Here is a 19472-nt window from a genome sequence, read left to right on the forward strand (position 1 = left end):
TTGAATTAATCAGCAGCATGGCAAACTTATGCACCAGCATGAGCATCTTACACCACACGAACACTTTGTCACGCCAGGTTTTAAACAACTTGGACATCGTGGTTGACATCCTTGGCTTTGAGATCCAGAGAAGCATTTGAAGCAGCTACAACTCAAACAACTGAAGCAGCTACAACTCAAACATTTGAAGCAGCTACAACTGGCACTTTTGAAACAGCAGCTAGGTGTTGGACATTCTAAGCACTTGGATTTGGAACAATGAGAACAGCTAGGCTTTGAACAAGGAAGACAGCTAGGTGCGGAACATCTAAGACAATTGGGCCACCGTAATTCGATTCCACAGCAGCATTTTAAGCTAGATTTGGCAGTAGTAGCCTTTGGTCCTTTTGGTAGACGGAGGGTCTGCCGGATCTTTTTAAGGCGGATCTGAGTATTCATGTTTTCCATGTCTTGGACAAACCTGCACAGATGGCGAATGTAATCTGGGTAGAGCTCCAAGTTGCAGTGACCACCACCTTTAATCCACAAGGGCTCGTAAGGGTCCCTAGACATTTTCCATAGTCCATCACCGTGCAACCAACTTACTACATCATCTTCAGTACCCTGCAAAAGGGTGGAAAGAAGAGCACAGTCATTAATCATAATAAATCGGACAATAGATTTTATAACAAAATAATGTCTTCAACAATATTAATTTAGAATTTGACATTTGCATTCAATTAACCAGATCCATCCCTGAGTATGACTTGATTAGATCTAACTACTTATATTTCCTTTAGAAGGTCGAAAAATAAGGGAAGAGATAATTTGACTTTCAATTAAGCTAAAATAATTGTGCAATCTACAGAGTTCAGTCTTTACTGGACTGAGGACAAAGATGGTGCATGGTATCCCATTTTGAAGTTCTCACATCGAGCTGACAATGCTATTTTACATGTCTGAAACAAAACCCTCACTTGTGGATCATCATCATAAGGTAAAAAATTCAGTTGATGGATTTTAACAAATAATTGCAGAATTGAATTCTACATGTCTTTTTTCATTAATTTAAATTAAACACAATAAACTAAGAACTACAGGAAAAGGAGATTATTGAAGATTTAGATGGCAGACCAAGTAACTTAGATTAAGCTATAAAATATAAAATTGAGGATTACTTACATGTATCACTAGCACGGGGGACTTCACTTTTCGGATTTTGTTTATATTCTGCAAAACCAGAGCTTTGGATAATATAATATTGCAGCCAAGATACTCAGAATACATGGAGAGATATGAAAGATTATAGGAGCTATATGTACCCAATCCTAGCAACAACATAAAACACCAAGTAGATTATTTGGTTGGCTGGTATGAAACCACTGCAAGCAAGGAAGATTGGAACTTACCCTGTAGATGTCGAAGCAAAGTGTGAACTTTACATGGCAGAGTACGCGAAGACCAGAAAGTATAGCACTATGCAGAACTACACCTCTCAATCTTGGAAGTCGAGCTGCCAAATGCAGAGTCGGTCCACTTCCAACTGACTGCCCATATAAAATTATATCTTCCTGACTAACTCCATACTGAGTCTCAAGACACTCATACACTGCTTCTATGTCTGCGTACGTATTATGCTCGCTTGGCTGAACAACAAAGGAAAAATGCAAGTCATATAGAAGATTGCTGAAGAAACACAATTTATGGTTAATAAAACACTGAAGTTGACAAGAGTCACAAGACAAGCTTGACAGGGTTCCCATTTTAACAGGGTGGCTTCCTACCTTCCCAGAAGAAGCTCCATACCCAGAATAATCATATCTGCAAATAAATATGAGATTATCACTAATCAAAAATCAGGGGAAGCTCACTATCATATGAATGTGCTACATTATATCAAATCTCAGCTAGTATATAGTTAAACGGTGAAGGTGATCTTAACCAACTATATAAAATTTTTGGCTAATGTTACAACAGCAAATTTAAAAATACAAATTCTTTTCCAATTTCTTTAAACAAAATCATTTAAAAGAATTACTCAGGGGCCAGGGCTGGAGGCTTCTCAATGATAAGGTCCAGAACAACTGTAGTTGAAAAGACATTGGAATCAAAATGGACCATAGAATGAGCTAGTTTGTATTTGTCCCAAAGCACAGCTCACAATAAAAGCATACAGTAGAATACTCATAAGCATGCCCTATTTTGTAAGTATGCAATGACCAGTAAACTTACAAAATCACCATAAAACAAAGAACATAAAAAGGTGGACAAAGACTAGTAACAAGAGCCTGATCAAAGATGCTATAAACACAAGATACTAACAATCCTATAAATCTATGCTTCAACTTTACACTTCTAAAAGAATGAAAACTCTTTCAGATTAAGTACCTGGATAAAGAGAAACCATCTTTACATAAACAGTGCAAAAGCATAGATCTACACACTTCAAGTTCTTACAAATACAGAAATGCTAGAGTTAAAAGGCATTATAAATTTACATAAACCCATTAGTGACAAAGACTGTAACAAATGAACAGAAGCCCAGTAAAGACTTGTACAGAAAAGATGCATACAAAAGTAACATTTTACCAAACCCCATGAGAAAGACGCATTAAGAATCAAAATGCACACGCAAGATTCTCCCTATCTCAACCAAGATTTCACAATTAATCAAAACAAACAAAAGGGTATGAAAAAGATCAAATTTTTTCACAAACCCAATAAGATTAACTCCAAGATTAGCCTTAAGTTGAACAAACAGATCATAAAGTTGACCAAGATCAGCAGCATTTCCATGAGAGTAAAGAACAGTGAGTCTTGCATATGGGTTCCTCAAGTAAAAAGCTACAATCTTGTTACCCCTCTTAGTATCAAGCAACAAAACATCAAGTGACCCATCATCACTATAAGGCAAAGGCAAAGACGACGTCGTTGAGACAGCTACAAGCTTGCCATCATCTCGTTTCTTGACCTGATAAGTAGCTGGAGAAGGAGGAAAAAATGCAAACTTTGCAGCTAGCTGAGAAATACAACACCCCATTAGCCTAACTCATGAATGCATACACAAATATAAACACATGGGAGTGTACTTAGAGGTGTTTAGTGAAGTGGGTGTTTGTGTTTTTGTAGAAAAGCTTGGAAAAAGAGAGAAAGATTGGATTTTTAGAATTGGAAGTGTGTTGATTAAAATAGGTGTAGTGTACAAGTGAGTTGAAAGTGAGCAGAGTTAGATGAGTTTGAGCAAGTTTTGTGTGTAAGTTGTAGGAGAGTGTGTAATGTATGTTGTACTAGACTGTTGAAGGTGGCAGATTTAGTGTAGTTTATGTCATGTGTAGTTGTGTACCTGAATATTTTGTGTGTGTTCTTTTTGGTGTTATAAATCTGTGTTGTGTTCCAATAATGCAATAAAATGGAAATATGCGAAGGAGTAACTTAGTAAAGGAATGAGATTAATGCATACTTACGCATAAGAAAAATATACATACGTACACTAATTTAATAAATAAACTAGATAAAATATGAGAAGAACGATTTTAGAGATGTCAAGAGACGATTAAAGTTGAGTTTTATTTGTTCGAAATAAAAAGTTAAAATCCAAAATTCTGGTCCTGAATCCATAAAATAGTATTGTTCTTTCTTGTTTTAATTTAAATTAAAATATATTTGTTATTCGACAAGAATATACATGTATTCATTCTTTTACTTCAAATAGAAGTATAAATATCAAAATAACAACATTTATTATATAAATAATAACATTTTCCATTTATGTTCTTTTTTGGCCTAATCAATCCTACAATTATTTTTGTTACAAAAATGTGGTGATTCCTTCTTCACTTTATTTGATTACCTAGAGAAATAAGGTTGGGTAAAAGTATAACACTTTGTTATCCAATGTTGATAACCAAGACTCCGAATATTACAAAATCTTTTAAAGTTGGAAGACAAAGAAAATGTTGACAATGATAATGTTGGCACTTTATCGGGTAATTAGGTAAGTTAAACCTCATGACACTACACCATGTTTAGTGTGTTCTTATCTTACGTATCACCTTTTCTATTCAAGTTGACATTAAAAACCATTGCCTTGATCACTTAATCCATTCCGAATTTCCGGATCCGTGGCAAGATGAATGTATAGATTTAGCCCTGTTTGGACTACGGAAGTTGTTCTTATTTTTTTATTTCTATTTTCTTTAATCCAAGGTAAAAAATATTTTTGAAGTTGTGAGAAAGAAATTGGAAATAGAAAATGATAGTTTCTCTTTACAATCTCTACTTTTTTCCAAATACTTTAATAACTTGTAATTATTAGTTTATTTTTACTCTTATTTCATTTTTTTCAAGTACACAACTACATATGACATAAACTACACTAAATCTCTTAAACAAAGAGTTGAATAAAAGCAGAAGCCGGAAGCCGTTAAACAAAGAGTTGAATAAAAGCAGAAACCGGGAAACATGCGCCATATTTGATAACATATATCCAGAATGACGCTGTATGCTCAGATTTGAACTCGATATGAAATGCATAAACGGCACCATTGGGCGGATCTAGGAATAAGCACCGGACACGTGTTCTCCCTAATTTTTTTTATATTTTTTTATTATTTTAAATTTTACAAAATTACAAATATATCTCTACGAAATTTAAAAATACATAGATGTTTTCTAAAAATTTGTACGTCATCAAGAAGCCCAGTTGTTAACGTAGAGGGGCAGCTTTGGTCCTGCATCCAAACGCAGAGTGTCATGTATTTCTGCTGCTTCTGGACAACTCCCCCAACCAAGATCAGCTAGTGCGTGGACTACCCTACTCGGCCTCTAAGTCTAACTTTACAAATCATTATTATCACTCAAGAGGAGCACGTAGGTCCCTAAAAAAATCCTTTATTAGCCCTCGAGCCATAATGCATGCACCGGTGCGTGCGGTGCCCGGGTTCGAGCACTTAACTGAGTTGAACTAATGCTCGAATAGATGAAATAAATTTTCGGATAAGATTCGTGTTAAATGTATTCAACTTCTTCTAATTTTTGTGGAGGATTGTCATGTAGTTTAACATCTTCAAACGCTAAGATTGACTCATATTTAATTAACTGCTACACAGTAATTAGAATGGACAATCTTGACATTTGCGACAGAGAGAAACTAGTACTTTTTGTAACATAGCCCCGGGTTGGGCAACGAAGTTACCTGGTTTTTTTTTTTTTTTATAAAAAATCAGTTTATATTTTACTTGACCCGTTTGTATAAAAAATCAAAAATATTTATAAATAAATGAAAATGTTAATTTTTATTTCATGACATTTACTACTTTCTCAAACAGTTTAATCACTTATAAATCATATTTTACTTCTGACTTCTAGTTCACTTATTTATTTTAAACAATAAGCATTTTTTAAGTCTACCCAAACGATCCCAAAAGAAATTTAGGAATTAGTTTATAATATAATATACATTTTTACGAATGATACTGAACTTGCTTTTACTCTGAAAGTTGTTACGTGCCACGTGTACAAAAAAGGGACTGCGTTCTTCAGCTAAATTACAGCTCAAGTTAACCCAGCTACTTTTTTGGCTTTACACATAGCTCTTCAATTTTGTTAACGTTACTGGTCAAGAAAGACTTGCTAGACCCACAAATGATTGTCACAATAATAGTACTATTATCCAAATCAACTTCGGCTCCATGCTTTTTCAAGTGTATATAATTTATGTTTCGTCGATAATAGTCGTTAGTCGCAACTAGGGTAGTAAAAAATGTAAAGTTTATACGCCTAGCATTAAATTCTATAGTAATGTCCAAACTGTGAAATATATGAACAGTGTGAAAGACGATATTTCATCATGATGCATTTAAATTGTGATAGTCACTACTCACAACTAACATAATATACTGCATCATGAAAGCTAACTTTAAAGTGGTGGATATAAGATTTATTTCATTTTCATTTTTATAATAAACTATGGAATTTCACATTATTTGTTAAGATGTCAGATTGTATATTAGAGCGAAACACATTAAGATGTGAAATGATTCTTCAGGCTCGTGTACGCAGATGCAAAATTGATCAAGAATATTGTGATGGGTATAAATAAAACAAAACATGTATCTTGGCAAATAGTAGCATTATTATAAGCTCTAGAGTCCACTGACCGGGGTGCATATATACTTGTAGATACTCATGTCGTTTACAACTAGACTTTTTGCTCGATCTACTTGCATATAAAATGCAAAAGAGTATCAGCTGTGACTAAATCAAAGTGTTCATATGCACATCTCTCTTGTTGCCCACATTTTTCTGAAATAAATATTTATAACATAATGTAACACAAAATGGTGATTATAATCGTACATATATATATTACTCACTTCGAAGAATAAAGACCATACTCCACAAAAAGGAATAGATTTTTTAATAAAATTTAATTTAGAAATATTCCAGAAGTAAGAACAAAAACAAAATACAAAGAGTGTCATCTTTTCTTTATCGGGGAGGTGCATAAAAATAATTGGAAACAAGCAGATGAAGAAAGGGATGGTAACCTTCCCATCACACAAGAAACAATCATAAAAAAGAAGGGACAGAAGCAAACTAGAAGCAGATTATTATACGCCTACACATGCAAACACTTTAATAATATTGCTACTGTTTTGTTTTTCAATGCTTTTTCTCTTCTAAATTCTTAAAGTGTGTTGAGTAGATTCGTTGTACTGTTTGGGATGTGTCTTTCCACTTGTCACGTACTCACGTGCATGAAACGGTGTGCCAACTATTTGTATCTAGACTAACTTGCTAGTTGCTATTTGCTACTAGACATTTTTTTAGTTCATGGTGTTCGTACTACTGTGCAGCACTTTGAAGTTGAAGAATATGGGTTGGGGAGACGACCACTTAAATTTTATAATTTATAGCAGTTTCGTGTTAGACTGTATGTTTTGATTAATAAACTATAATACATGTGAATGAATTGTTGGACCTCTCGATGAAGCGACTTGAGCCGTGTTGTACTATAGCATCAAGCAAAACTAGGCGACTGTGACTCAATTCTACTCCTAGTCACACCTTCAACGAGTTCTTCTAATCGAAATTCTAACATTAAATTGGGCATGGATCCTTCTGGTGGCATTAGAACTGAAGATGAATCCCTCTAAGCAGAAATTTTTTGAACAGTGGTTGAACACAGAATGAAGTCAGATTTCTGCACATCTTCTCCTGGTTACTTTAATAAAAAAAAATCTATCAACTGTACATTAGGAAACTAGTCTAGCGTAAATTCTATTACACTGATACCTTGTTCTTGAAATATAAGATGTATATTACTTACCAATGGAATTGACCAAGGAATTGAGACAAAACTGTACATGGATTATCTAGTAACATCTCTTCATGCAACTTGGTTTCTAATGAGTCGGGTCTTCCAATAACTTGACTGGAGGTTCTACCCAGCACTAGACAATGAAATCATTATATCTCTGGGATGAAGAGCTATACAATTATGTCAAGATTTTATAACCTGCAAGTAATCAGTAATTTAGTATGTAAACCAGTTGATGTACGTTTTAATTTTGAGTTTACTTCCAGATTAGTATTAAAAAACAAGTGTCACAGTTATATTGCATATGAACAAAGAGAGCTCCAAAAAGGCTATTTTCGTCATGCCATATACGTGGATGGGACATGGAAGATGATATTTACCAAGCTGCCAAGGCATGTATGTTTTCATATGTACAGTTTTTCATAGTTGAGCTCAGACACTAACTTTTGGTCAAATTTTTATTAATATGCAAATAGCACAAAGACAAGTGTTAATTTAGCAACAAAAAATACACAAAGACAAGTGTTTCATACATATACAAGGCAGGTCTTACATATATATAGAGAGAGAGGGAGATGCAAAAACCAACGTTACACATAGGAGATACTACAGTGAAAGTGGTAGTATTCTATTAATAAGCAATTATGCAAAAGAATTCTGAAAAATTACAGTGATCGTTGGCGCTAATAACTATCAAAAAAATGCAGGCATTTTCTCGTGAAGTTTCTTTCTTCATCCAAGTTGTACGTATTAGAATAAACCACCTTATATAAAGAGATACTTATTCTACCATGTCAACAACCACTATATTTACAAGTAGAAGTCAAACACACACAGAGCGATGGCAAGGAACTAAGAGAAAGAAAGGACCTGATTATAACACATGAGTAAAGAATAGTTGCTTGCAATATAGACTATTGCCATGGTTGTGACAGTGAGATAGCAGCAGTTGATGCCTCAAGACCGTGTTTCCCATGTATAGCAGATCTCAGAACATTGTATTGCTGATTGACAGAGTCATACAGAGCCTGTGAATATGCCACTTTAGCCTGCAAAAATTAGAAAATTAGCAGACACAAGACTACGAATATAATAGATAGTTCAATAATGAATAATTTTAGTAAAACTTTCAGTATGGCAAGCTATAAGTAACCAACCTCTTCAGGGTTCGCACAGTCATCACAAATTTTATCATAATTTATCGGGGGTGCAATTGATAATCCGGTTCCATGAAAAGCAATCATTCGTCTCTCTCCAATTTCTTTCTCAACCTATTTAAATTGATGCTTCTTAGTATAACAGGCAACTGAAGTCATGATGCACATGCAAAGACAAACCAGACAGAAAATCGAACCTTTACTGGAGGAGGCATAATATTATGGCACAGTAGAGCTACTGGATATATGTGTGCAGGATGACCAGCATGTTCCATAAGCCTTCTCATGTTGTCCACTGCAGAAGCATCAAAGGGTGCCTGAACCTCTTGTATTAGTATAAATCCACCATAAAATGAATTACAACAGGAGTTACATAACCTGGATTGTATTCCAATCAAAAAATCCCAAAACTAATTTATGAATTAACACAAGGGAATGGAAAAGCCCACGTCATTATAAAAATTCACATGCTAAAGTCGATCACAAATATTTATTAGAATAAGCAAGTGCTGAAAACATTGTCTCAGCTTGTTGGTTGTAAATCAAGCACCATATTGCTGGTGAATATAACTATATAGTATATAATCCTGCCACATCTAGTCATGTTTCTCTATCTTTTTATATAGCTCAATTTTTGGGGTCATATTACCAAACTAGACAAGTTGATTTGCCCAATATGTGTTGCTTTTTGGCATGCCATGTTAAAAATAGTTAACGCATGCCACTTGGCCATATATAGAAATTGTTGAGGAATTTATCATGCAAAAGACGTTGGAATTAATCATGTATTGAACGAGATAGCTTACTGGTAACCATTCATTCGTGACTGGATCAGGACGGTCACGTCCACCACTTGGCGCGATCCATATGATTTCCGATTCACTCCTGTGAGTCAAACTACCATGGTGAGAACAGAGAACATGTCTATAGAGTGAACCTTAGCATCGAATATGCCATGCCTTGATCAAACAATTAGAGACTATTTAGTACGTTCAAGGATCATAAATTTAGCAAGTAAATCTAGACCACTTCTTATTTATCAAACTGCAGAGTTCCTTTGTAAGTATGTAAGTCCTACAGTTTAGAAGTAAAATAAAAAAGTAATCAAAACTTTAATATTACTTCTCTTGCCAGAAAGTACTGTCCAAAAACTAGATTACAATGGCATATATTGCTCTTTCTAAAGAGACATAATTATTGAGGTATATTGCTGAAAAATTAACTGAGTTCTCAGATATTATTAGTACAAATAACAATTTGCATTGCCAGTGCAACAAATTTTCGATATAAACCTGCAAACAGAGTAATCGTTTGACTAAAAAATAGAGCAGTGCATCTTCCCACTCCACAATAAGCAGATGAAGTTCTGTAGTTAATATATCATAGCTATTAACAACAAAAATAATGTAAAAATGGTATCTAAAGTATTACAGGACATAATCAGGAAAACCGAACAGTAAAGAAAGGCACGTAATGGCATTATGCAGTAAGCCCACCATGTAATCCTTGCTGCAAATGGCTACAAAGTACAAAGTACTACTAACTGGCAGAAATAATTTTCAAAAAATCTGGTGGACAGTTCAATTTCCATCGTCCACTACGTGGTGTCAAGCTGTATATATCAATAAAGGAAAACTAGGTTCTTCCTCTAAATAAGTGTGCCACATGATCCAAGATAAATATAACACATTACTATGCATTGTATGTTCACCTCAGTAACTTAGCCATCTCCTTTAAACTCCTTGTATTTGCTCTCCTTTTCATATCTACAAGCTCTGGATCATCATTCATGTGCTTCTTCGAATACACACACAAGAGATTCCTATATAACATGACGTAGAACAAGCATATATTAATTACTAAGAAAAAGATATATGAAAAAAAGGACCACTTCAGGCTGTAGGACAAAAATTGTAATAATAACCTGCCCATGCTAAAGGGTTTGCAAAGTGGATCCGTCACAACTCTATCTCCTGCTATATAAGTCTGCATTAAAGTATCTAAATACCAGTTACACAAACAAATTTCATGTGCACGAGAACTTATGGTACTGTAACTTAAGCAAACAACAATTTTATTACCACGCCCTCCCCAATATAAGGATTTGTTGATTCGAGAAGCAATGCAATTACAGCTGGATCTGCTTCAGTTTGATGGTTGGAAATTAAGATTACGTTGTCACCCTGGATTTTATGGTATAGAAGTACTGATTAATTATTAAATCCTAGCAAATGCAAACAAGAACTAGAGACATCAAGAACAAGGAGAAATTTAGAGTAACAAAATTCTAATCGAAGTAACTGAATGAAGCACAAATTAAAATCAACTGTCAAAATTTTCAACTACTCAACTAGAAGCACCAGTGAAGCAAATAATAAAGCACAAAAAAAAAAAAGTAACTCTCTGAGTAAAGAAGGATCATCAGTATCAGCATGGTATTACTGTTCAATTGTTCCTTGATCTACTTGACCTTCTGGTTGATCTGTAGGTAGAAGGCCCGCTCTTAAGGGAGACTCAGTTACTTCCTCTCATTCTTGTATGGCTTAAACAAACAAAAAGGCTAATGTTTTTCTTTTAGCATTTTAGCATAAATAGAAAGTAACAATATATTGAAAAGTGGAAGGGGAAATATGTACGTAAACAACTAAACCACATCAAAATTACACAAAGTTGCATGATGTCCACTCCTTTTAATGTTGGGATTAGAAAAATAGTGACGATAGTAAAGGCGAGTGAGTTATAGTTTTTCTGTTCTATTCCTTACTGTATAGATGAACACTAAAGCAACAGGCAGTAAGATACTTCTCATTATATACCTATTTCGCAGAGGACTGTGCTGCAGCCAGAATAAACTTTTAAACACTCGTACAACAAAACCAAATTGTCTCTTGAGTGCCCGCAATTGAGGAATAGCGCCCCCCCCCCCCACCCACACACACACACACACAAACCAACTTAACATTCCACAATTTCGGACCCTTGGCAACCTTGATAAGATATGTGTTTGTGTAGATAGACAGAGAGAAACCTAATGTATACCATATTTATAATACAAAAACAAAAATGTTGCAATGCCCGTGATTAGCAATCAAGAACAGTAAGCAACAATTATAGTCCATCCGAATCGAGAACTACACTGGGGAGAAAAGATAAAGAAAAAAACTATGTGTAGTTTATTTACCTGCCGAAGTTTTTCTTCCATTTCATTAAAAACAGAGATATTTCCGACATACGAATCCCTAAATGAACAGATATGACCAATGTTAAGGACATCAAAAGGTAAAAACTAGAAGCGAAATTTCTCTGCAAATATGTGATGCTAAAGGTACAGAAACAGACTGCTTTATGTAAATTAGCATTCTTAACAAAATATAAAAGGGATGATAATATTAAAAAGACTAAAAAGACTGTTTGCAATAGGATGAATCCAATGTCATTGGTTGACCAATGGCGGAGCTACATCACACTAGTGGGGACTATAGCCCCCACCACTAGGTTAAGAAAATATTATAATATTCAGTAGTAGATCTATTTAGCCCCCGCTAAAATAAGAAAAGAAGGATAATATTTAGCTTAAAATCTTTTTAACCCTCACTTCAATTAATAAACTAGTCAATTATAAATGTTTAAATATCTTTTAAATTAAATTTATCTTCTCTATTTTTATACATGCCTATATCACCTGTTAATTCAGAATATAATTCATAATTTAATTAGTCTCCTAATTCGAAAAAGCTATAATCTTATAATGTGTGGTAGTCTCGCTATAATGGTACTTTAATTTCATTAGATTACATAAATGTCATAGTAATCCAAGTTATTATAGTTATAGTTTATTCAATGTCACATTAACAACTCAGAATTAGATATAATTGTATTAACTATTTTAAATAATTAATCCAAATAAAATTTCCAATTTTCAGCTAAATTTTAAATAATAACTATTAGTAAATTGCAATTTATCTGTTGTTGTTACTTTTCCTATTAATCACCTTATTAGAAATAATGCAATATTTGTTTATTATTTTATTATTATCTATCATGTTTAAACTATTAAAATTCATATAATAATATAAGGATCACATTAAAATTTTAAAGAGTAAATTCTATAAGTTGGATGGTAGTACAAGATATTAATGAATTTACAATTTTGGATGATATAAGTAAAGTAAATTATAATTTTAGATATTAATAATGATAATGAGATTTTTACCAATTTAAATGTTTATGAAGACCATCTTGACAAACAAAATGTATATGAAGACCTCAAATAGTGGATTTCATGTTAACAAATTAAATTGTAATAAATTAATATATGTTTCCGTATTTTAACTTTAATTTAGCCACCATCAATTTAATTTTCTGGCTCCCCGCTATAGTCAACCATCAACTTAAACTTAGTACCCTAGGAATAAAACATACAAATTGAGCCAATTCCTTAGTTGCATAACCAAAAATTCACCATATTTTAAGTACCTTAAGAAGACAACTCTAAATTCTAAAGTGTTCTACTCAAAGATAATCAAAAAGCCATCATGTAACTGATACAAGATAAATAATAATCTTTTTGTCCATTCATTTCTCTACAATTTTTTGCCACTGTTTGGCATGCATTTTATGGTATATATAACACGTAGTTTCATAACTTATTTTTAAAAAAATTCTTTTTGTTAAATAAAAATTTAAAGGGAAATTTGCAAAAATACCCATGTTTTCAAACTTATTATCAAAAATACGTTCGAAGTTGTTGCAACACAGTTGATTTTCAGGTTACTGCCATTGCAAACGAGGCCCAAATTTAAACAACAAATTTCTATTCGAAAGAAAAAAAATTAAATAATTTATGAAACTATATTTTAAGGAGCCTTAAAATGCATGTCAAACCCACTTTCCTACACGTAAGCAACCTGGAGGGACAGATCAAGTATTCTTTTCTTTAAGATTAGAGAAATAAGAAAAATGAAAAAATATAATTTCAAATTAGTTTTTTTTTTTTTAAAGTAAAAATACTATCATTAACACATATCTTAGGAACAAAATTACAAAATACATTTTTTATCCTACCCATTTACAGTATAAAAAATACTGTAAAAACTAAATATCTAAGAGAAAATGTAATCAATCGGTTAAACCTACAATCCCTTTTGCAGAGAATTTTAATGATCAAAATTCATTATTCTGCAAATCACATTCATTGTTCATCAATTTTTGGATTCATTATTATGCACATTTGAATAATATTATACAAGTCAAAATACATTGTTCAACACTATTATGGCACACGAGTCCAACATTCGAGTGGTCTACACTGAACATTTGCCATATTATAATACATATATATACATATATATATCTGTGTGTTTGTAATGCTTAAAGTTTTAACTATAGTTTAAATTTTATTTATTGTGGAATATAGGATAAGATTTAAAACTATTGTTAATTATAAAAACTCAAAATTAGAATTCTGTAAACCCAATCCCGATCCAAAGCCCAATGGATGGGGTTTGAATTTCAAATTTATAATCCGATTGGATTTTGGATGAAAATTTTCAGGTATGAATTTGGATATCATATGTTGTGTTTGGTTGGGGTGAATGGAATGGAATGAGTATAAATAGAAGAAAATAATAGAGTGTAGGAGGGAAAACTTTGAAAAAAATGAGTGAGTGCAAATTTTGTATGATAAGATTTGGGTAGAAAATAGGTATGATAAGGAATGGAGCATTCCTTCACAAAATGGAGGGTATGACCTCTAGTCAGGGATGATAGGAATGGACTGGTGGAAGGAATGAAATTATTATACATTTAAATTATAGTTCAAATCTCATTCCATCCCTCCATGTTCATTCACCCCAACCAAACATAACATTAGAAATTCAACTCGTTGCCATCCCTAATTATTATTTTGATTTACTTCTGTTAGGAAGACACATAATCTCGAGCTATATTTTTTAATATCCCCAAGATGTGAATCTTTAAGTTCAACAATTGTACATCATCACTCTTAAACCAGTTGATTTGGGTGGGAATTTATTTTTGAATATATGAAATATGAAATTTATAAAAATCATTTTAAGTATAAACTTTGATTATAAGTTGGATTATTCAAAATTTGATTACCTGTATGTTTTAAATAAAAATTTAATACGTTTCCGTTCACTTAATTTTTTTATGGAAAATGCCATATTGCATAAGAAATTATAGGTAAATAAAGAAGGTTACAAATAGTTCCGGTTATATGATAATATTAGAGAATATATCGACATGATTAAATAAATATAGGAAATTAAGAGCAATACATATCAAACATAAGATTTCGAATACTTAGTCTTAATTATAAGAAACTGATATGAAAACAATTTGTGCGACGAGGACCTTAGCACTCAAAGAGACTAGCAAAATGTTGGGTACTGCTAAAGAGGCCACTTGGCCGTTTGAGGCCTCAGGCGTCCACTACAAACCATGTGATATGAATATTTACTAACAAGTAATACAGAAAAAAAAATTAAAAAAAAAGAAGCAAAAAATACATGTTGTAACATACCTAAAATTAATCAGAGGCCGGATATAGTCTTGAGCAAACATGTAGTAGTCAAAAGGTTCTCTAATAGCCTTGTGATATGCTGAGAATACGAAAGTGTCCTGAAAATTTATGGTTACTTCTACATAAAGATATGCACTGCTGTAGTGCTATATGTATATCAACAACATCAAGACAACTTGACTGGTCTATCGTGAATACCTTCACAACCATGAAGATACGGTTCAAAACTGTAGCCATGTTAGATAAAACGATATCAGCTGCCTTGGGATCTCCACTTTGCAAAACCTGGAAAGTTAAATTGTCATGATGCCAAATGATATATTGGATAGAACCTTCGAAATTTAAACTAAAGGTGATAGTTTATAGGAGACAACTGGTTTCCATCTACTCCAAATAATTTTAGTACTTACATTCCTCTTTCAGTTTTACTTTAGCTGAAATCTTTTGAACTTAAAAAACAATTTGAGCCTTTTTGTTCCCTTTCAAGGCACAGAAGTTGGTTATGCATCAGCATTGTTACCCAAAAATAATCAACGTATATAGAATGAGACCAGAAAGCCTCTAATTACATCTATGGCTCTTCTTAAAAACAATAAAAACTTATTAAAGTCAAAGAATTTCATTTCTACCAGTAAAACAAATATAAAAATCATGATAAAATGCAGAACTGGCTACTTGATGCAATTTCGTCTCGGCTCAAAGTACCAGAAGGCCGGTGAAATAGGATAGTTGAAACCTTATTGTCTAGACTAGAAGCAATACGTATATCTACTATATTTTTCACATCAATAGGAGCCCCATACAAAGTAGGCGAGAAAGAACCTTCAAATGTATTAAGCAAAATAGAACTGGCAATGAAGCTAGGTGGAAATTAAGCTATGAGCTGAGTGTTTCTAGCAATATGTGAGGTGTACATTCAAAATTTATATATAAGATGGACCTTCATTTTGTTGGCAATGACATCGTGTTAAAACTCAAAAACCAATATAAGGCACAATTGTAAAACAAACAAAATTCTGAGATGTTTGTAAAAAAAAATCTTCTAGATGTATTTGGCCTTCCAAAACTCTACGAGGCTCCAAAAAGACATGCACTAGGTCTTCACATTGATATGGCCAATCAAAAGTTGCAAAAATGACCAATTAATAGAAGACAGAAATACAGATTGAGCATGTCAGATTTGACTACAGAAAATATGATATGGAGCAATAAAGGCATATTCAACACTAAAATTTGTAGGAACCTTCACTTTGATAACAAATTAAAGGGTTAAAAAAGGAGATTATTGATATAACTGTATGCAAACAAGATTCTTTTTTCCCAAAACAATTATACAATACAAATTCAGTTCCGCTCCTTTTGCAGCAAGTTCTAGCCTTATCTTGTATTACTCTAAATCTCTAATACATGTCAGAAATTAACTTCATAAGTTTCCATGCTAGAATTCATTGTACAGAATTCAGACATGCTATTCATATTATGCAGTCAAAGGACATATGTTTTTTTGTACATGATGAAAGAAATTAGAAAGTGCAAGTCACGCCCGGGTGTCAATTTCCACCAGATAAGCTAAAGACTAAGGAATATAATTTATCATTATTTTTTGAGATGATATCTTACATAAATTATACCTAAGAAAAATCTAAGCTGATGAGGGGGGGGAAAGATTACCGCCTCGTTATAATTCTTGTACAACTCCGCCATTCCAAGAGCAACATTAGAAGGCAACTTTCCAGCATCCTTCTCTCTTCGAATTTCAGAAAGTAGTTCTGTGAAAGAAAAAAACTCATTCGTCGAAGAAACAACACCCAATCAGTTACTATCTGAGAGGAGAAATTTAAACTTATAAAATTAAAGCAATGGTATAATCTGCTCCAGATGGCATCTTAGGAATACATTTTAACATCTTATCCAATACTAACTTCTCAACTCACCTGATAAGGTAACCAAATTTTGTCGGCTCTGTTCTTTTTTGTACACTGCTCAAGTGAAATGCCCATTTTTGCGGCTACATAACTAAATTATTGCTTATTAGTAGTGGCCTTCTAATTTATTATACAGCTTCAAAAGGGGTAAATAAGCTGTATAAGTTTGTAAAGCAGGTTATTGCCGCAGTGTTTCCAAAGAGATCTCATGTCTGAATTATGTTAATTATATAATCCAAATGTCCAACAAACATTAGTGGCAACAAAAAATCAAAAATACATGGCGAAGCATCATAGTATAAGATATATTATTTCCATTGTTCTTAAATTGGATGATTACAAATCACTACAGAATGATAATCTAAATACACCACTCCCCCCGTAGCTAACACTGCTTTCGTGGTTTTTTGTTTGATTTTATGTCCAAACAATTATAAATCATATAATACAAAAATCCCACCAAAACACAAGCGGCAACAAAAATACAGTGCTGACACGTCACAGTCCTAAACATAACTTCTTGCAACTCCAGAATGGAATTGCCATGAGGCTCCATAGACAACCCGTAATCTAGACAGGCATCAACCTCGCAAGTAGCCAACTAAAATTAGTAAATCCATATAGATCCTAATTTGTAAATTTTAATATCTAATCCTGCTCTCTACACTATGCAAGAAATTCTTAATTTCAATCAAAAGTAAGAAAATAAAAGTATCAAACTGACAGCCAGAGACACCAATAACAACAAACCTTTTGATGATTACAAGAACAAGAAAAGATTGTAAAACAAGAGCAGACTGTATAACCAAAGCAGTAGACAGTCAAAACAAACATAAACTGTTAACTACACAATACAGACAAAAACAGAATTCAAATCCATGAACAGTAAATCTACACAAATTAATAACTCCAAATACTTGAACACAACTGTTTCAACCGTATCCGCTAACAGCATAATCCACGTCTTATAATCACTTAGCCCTCCAATCAGGTATTCAATCATTCCACAAGTTTCTAAAAATATACACATAACAAACAAACTCATATAAAATAAGTATACAAGTTCGATTCAAGCCTGGCAGCTTAAGAAAATATAATCGCTCGGAAATCGGAATAATGCAGGAACTCATAAATTTCATAATTCGCCAAAGCAAACCATATATACGTAAACACTAAACATACACAAATATTTAGTACAACTAACTGTTAGGAGTATATCACAAACAAACTCACATAGATTAGGTGTAGCGATAACCTATCTCTTCTACGCTTAACTAAATGCAGGAATCACAATTTCAAAATTCTTCAAATTAAACAGACACACATATAGTTCATAAGTTTCAATATGCACTTATGCAGTCTTTGATTACTTTCAAAGTCTCTAGAATTATACACTACCTAACAGGCTAACAAACGAAAATATGTGAAAGGAGAAAATGCAGGAATAATAAATTCAAAAAATAATCAAATCGTGTACACACACGTTGAGTGTAACTATGTGTTGAATTTCACCGACAAATGTCTACCTTCACCGGAACGCGCATCGAGAAATGTGCGAGACATCGAGAGCGAAGTAGAAGGAGACGCTTGCGTATCCGCACCAGATTCAACGACGCCTCTCGGCACCTGAGACGAGCAAAGCACCACGGCGAGCGACGAATGTCGCCGGAAACTCGATCGGAGAGAGTAGCAGCGAGTAGGCGCCGGCGGAAGATATGAAAACCTAGTAAGTTTTAGGGACAAAAGTGTGGGAGAAGGTGAAGTAGAGTGAATTTGAATTGTCATAGAGAGAGAGAGAGAATTGTTTCTTATATGCGAGTGTGGGTGTATACGGAGAAGTGGAGAACGTATCGGTGAGTAGATGAATGGAGATTTGGAGTGGCGGTAAAGTTTGGTGGTGATAAATAGAGTGCAAAATACAATTAAACAGTAAACGAGTAGCGGATGCAAATTTAAAAAACATGGCCCATGCAGGTCTCGAACCTGCGACCTTCGCGTTATTAGCACGACGCTCTAACCAGCTGAGCTAATAGGCCAGTTGCTAAAAATTAATTGTCCAATTATAAAGCCTAATGGACAAGACATGAAGCACAGTCTCACGCAGAGGGGACAAGTATACACACTTTTATAATTTGTTAAAATTAACATATGTTAGACATTTTGGAAAATACGTTTTATATCTTTAGGAATTGTTTGTCAGTTGTGGATTTGTAGATGATTTGTATAAATTTTTTAATATTGTCTAAAAATAATTAAACACAAATATACTTCATTTTGATTTTGATACAAAACTTTTAATATTTTTATATAAATAATTAAACACGTGTACACTTCATATTGACTTTGACAAGTTTCGAATCTTGTGAAGAATTAGGAAAGTATTATTGAATCAGAGTTTACTAATTAATATTCTTTTAACATTTATTAGTACTTTAGTATTAATAATAAATATTGTAAATATTTGTCTTATTATATGACTTTTTAGAGATTGGTCAAATATACTAAATATCAGTGGGTCAGTTATATTTTTAAACAATACTAATGTA

General features: G+C 33.2%; 2 protein-coding genes and 1 non-coding gene across 5 annotated transcripts; all 3 read right to left on the bottom strand.

The window, feature by feature from the left end:
• Window positions 1-274: 274 nt before the first annotated feature.
• On the bottom strand, window positions 275-3172 carry LOC108208321 (uncharacterized). The gene is given in 6 exon segments (XM_017378843.2): window positions 275-435; window positions 438-603; window positions 1162-1209; window positions 1389-1625; window positions 1764-1800; window positions 2697-3172. Coding segments are annotated over 6 exon segments (831 nt in total). The 5' UTR covers window positions 3020-3172; the 3' UTR covers window positions 275-415.
• Window positions 3173-7158: 3986 nt separating this feature from the next.
• LOC108211435 (glycerol-3-phosphate acyltransferase, chloroplastic) lies at window positions 7159-18810 on the bottom strand. Of its 3 annotated transcripts, none has more exons than XR_001805052.2 (14): window positions 18453-18810; window positions 16673-16770; window positions 15200-15286; window positions 15002-15099; window positions 11639-11696; window positions 10539-10640; window positions 10382-10443; window positions 10169-10279; window positions 9264-9342; window positions 8655-8774; window positions 8458-8571; window positions 8171-8349; window positions 7310-7498; window positions 7159-7204 (listed from the first exon to the last, which is right to left on the bottom strand). XR_001805052.2 is itself a non-coding variant. In XM_064086005.1 (14 exons), exons 3-13 carry the CDS (start codon window positions 16703-16705, stop codon window positions 8215-8217), a joined length of 999 nt encoding a protein of 332 aa, XP_063942075.1. In that variant the 5' UTR covers window positions 16706-16770; window positions 16936-17017; window positions 18453-18580; the 3' UTR covers window positions 7159-7498; window positions 8171-8214. The 3 variants fall into 3 exon arrangements, 2 of the variants coding, with proteins under 2 accessions (XP_063942075.1, XP_017238530.1); XM_064086005.1 differs by adding an exon at window positions 16936-17017 and having other exon boundaries at window positions 7159-7498; window positions 18453-18580; XM_017383041.2 differs by having other exon boundaries at window positions 7159-7498.
• A 78-nt stretch (window positions 18811-18888) lies between these two features.
• On the bottom strand, window positions 18889-18962 carry TRNAI-AAU (transfer RNA isoleucine (anticodon AAU)). Its single transcript has one exon. It is a non-coding gene; the product is annotated as a tRNA-Ile (tRNA).
• Window positions 18963-19472: the final 510 nt, after the last annotated feature.

This window comes from Daucus carota, chromosome 1, assembly GCF_001625215.2.
Source record: "Daucus carota subsp. sativus chromosome 1, DH1 v3.0, whole genome shotgun sequence".
Taxonomy (NCBI): Eukaryota; Viridiplantae; Streptophyta; class Magnoliopsida; order Apiales; family Apiaceae; genus Daucus; species Daucus carota.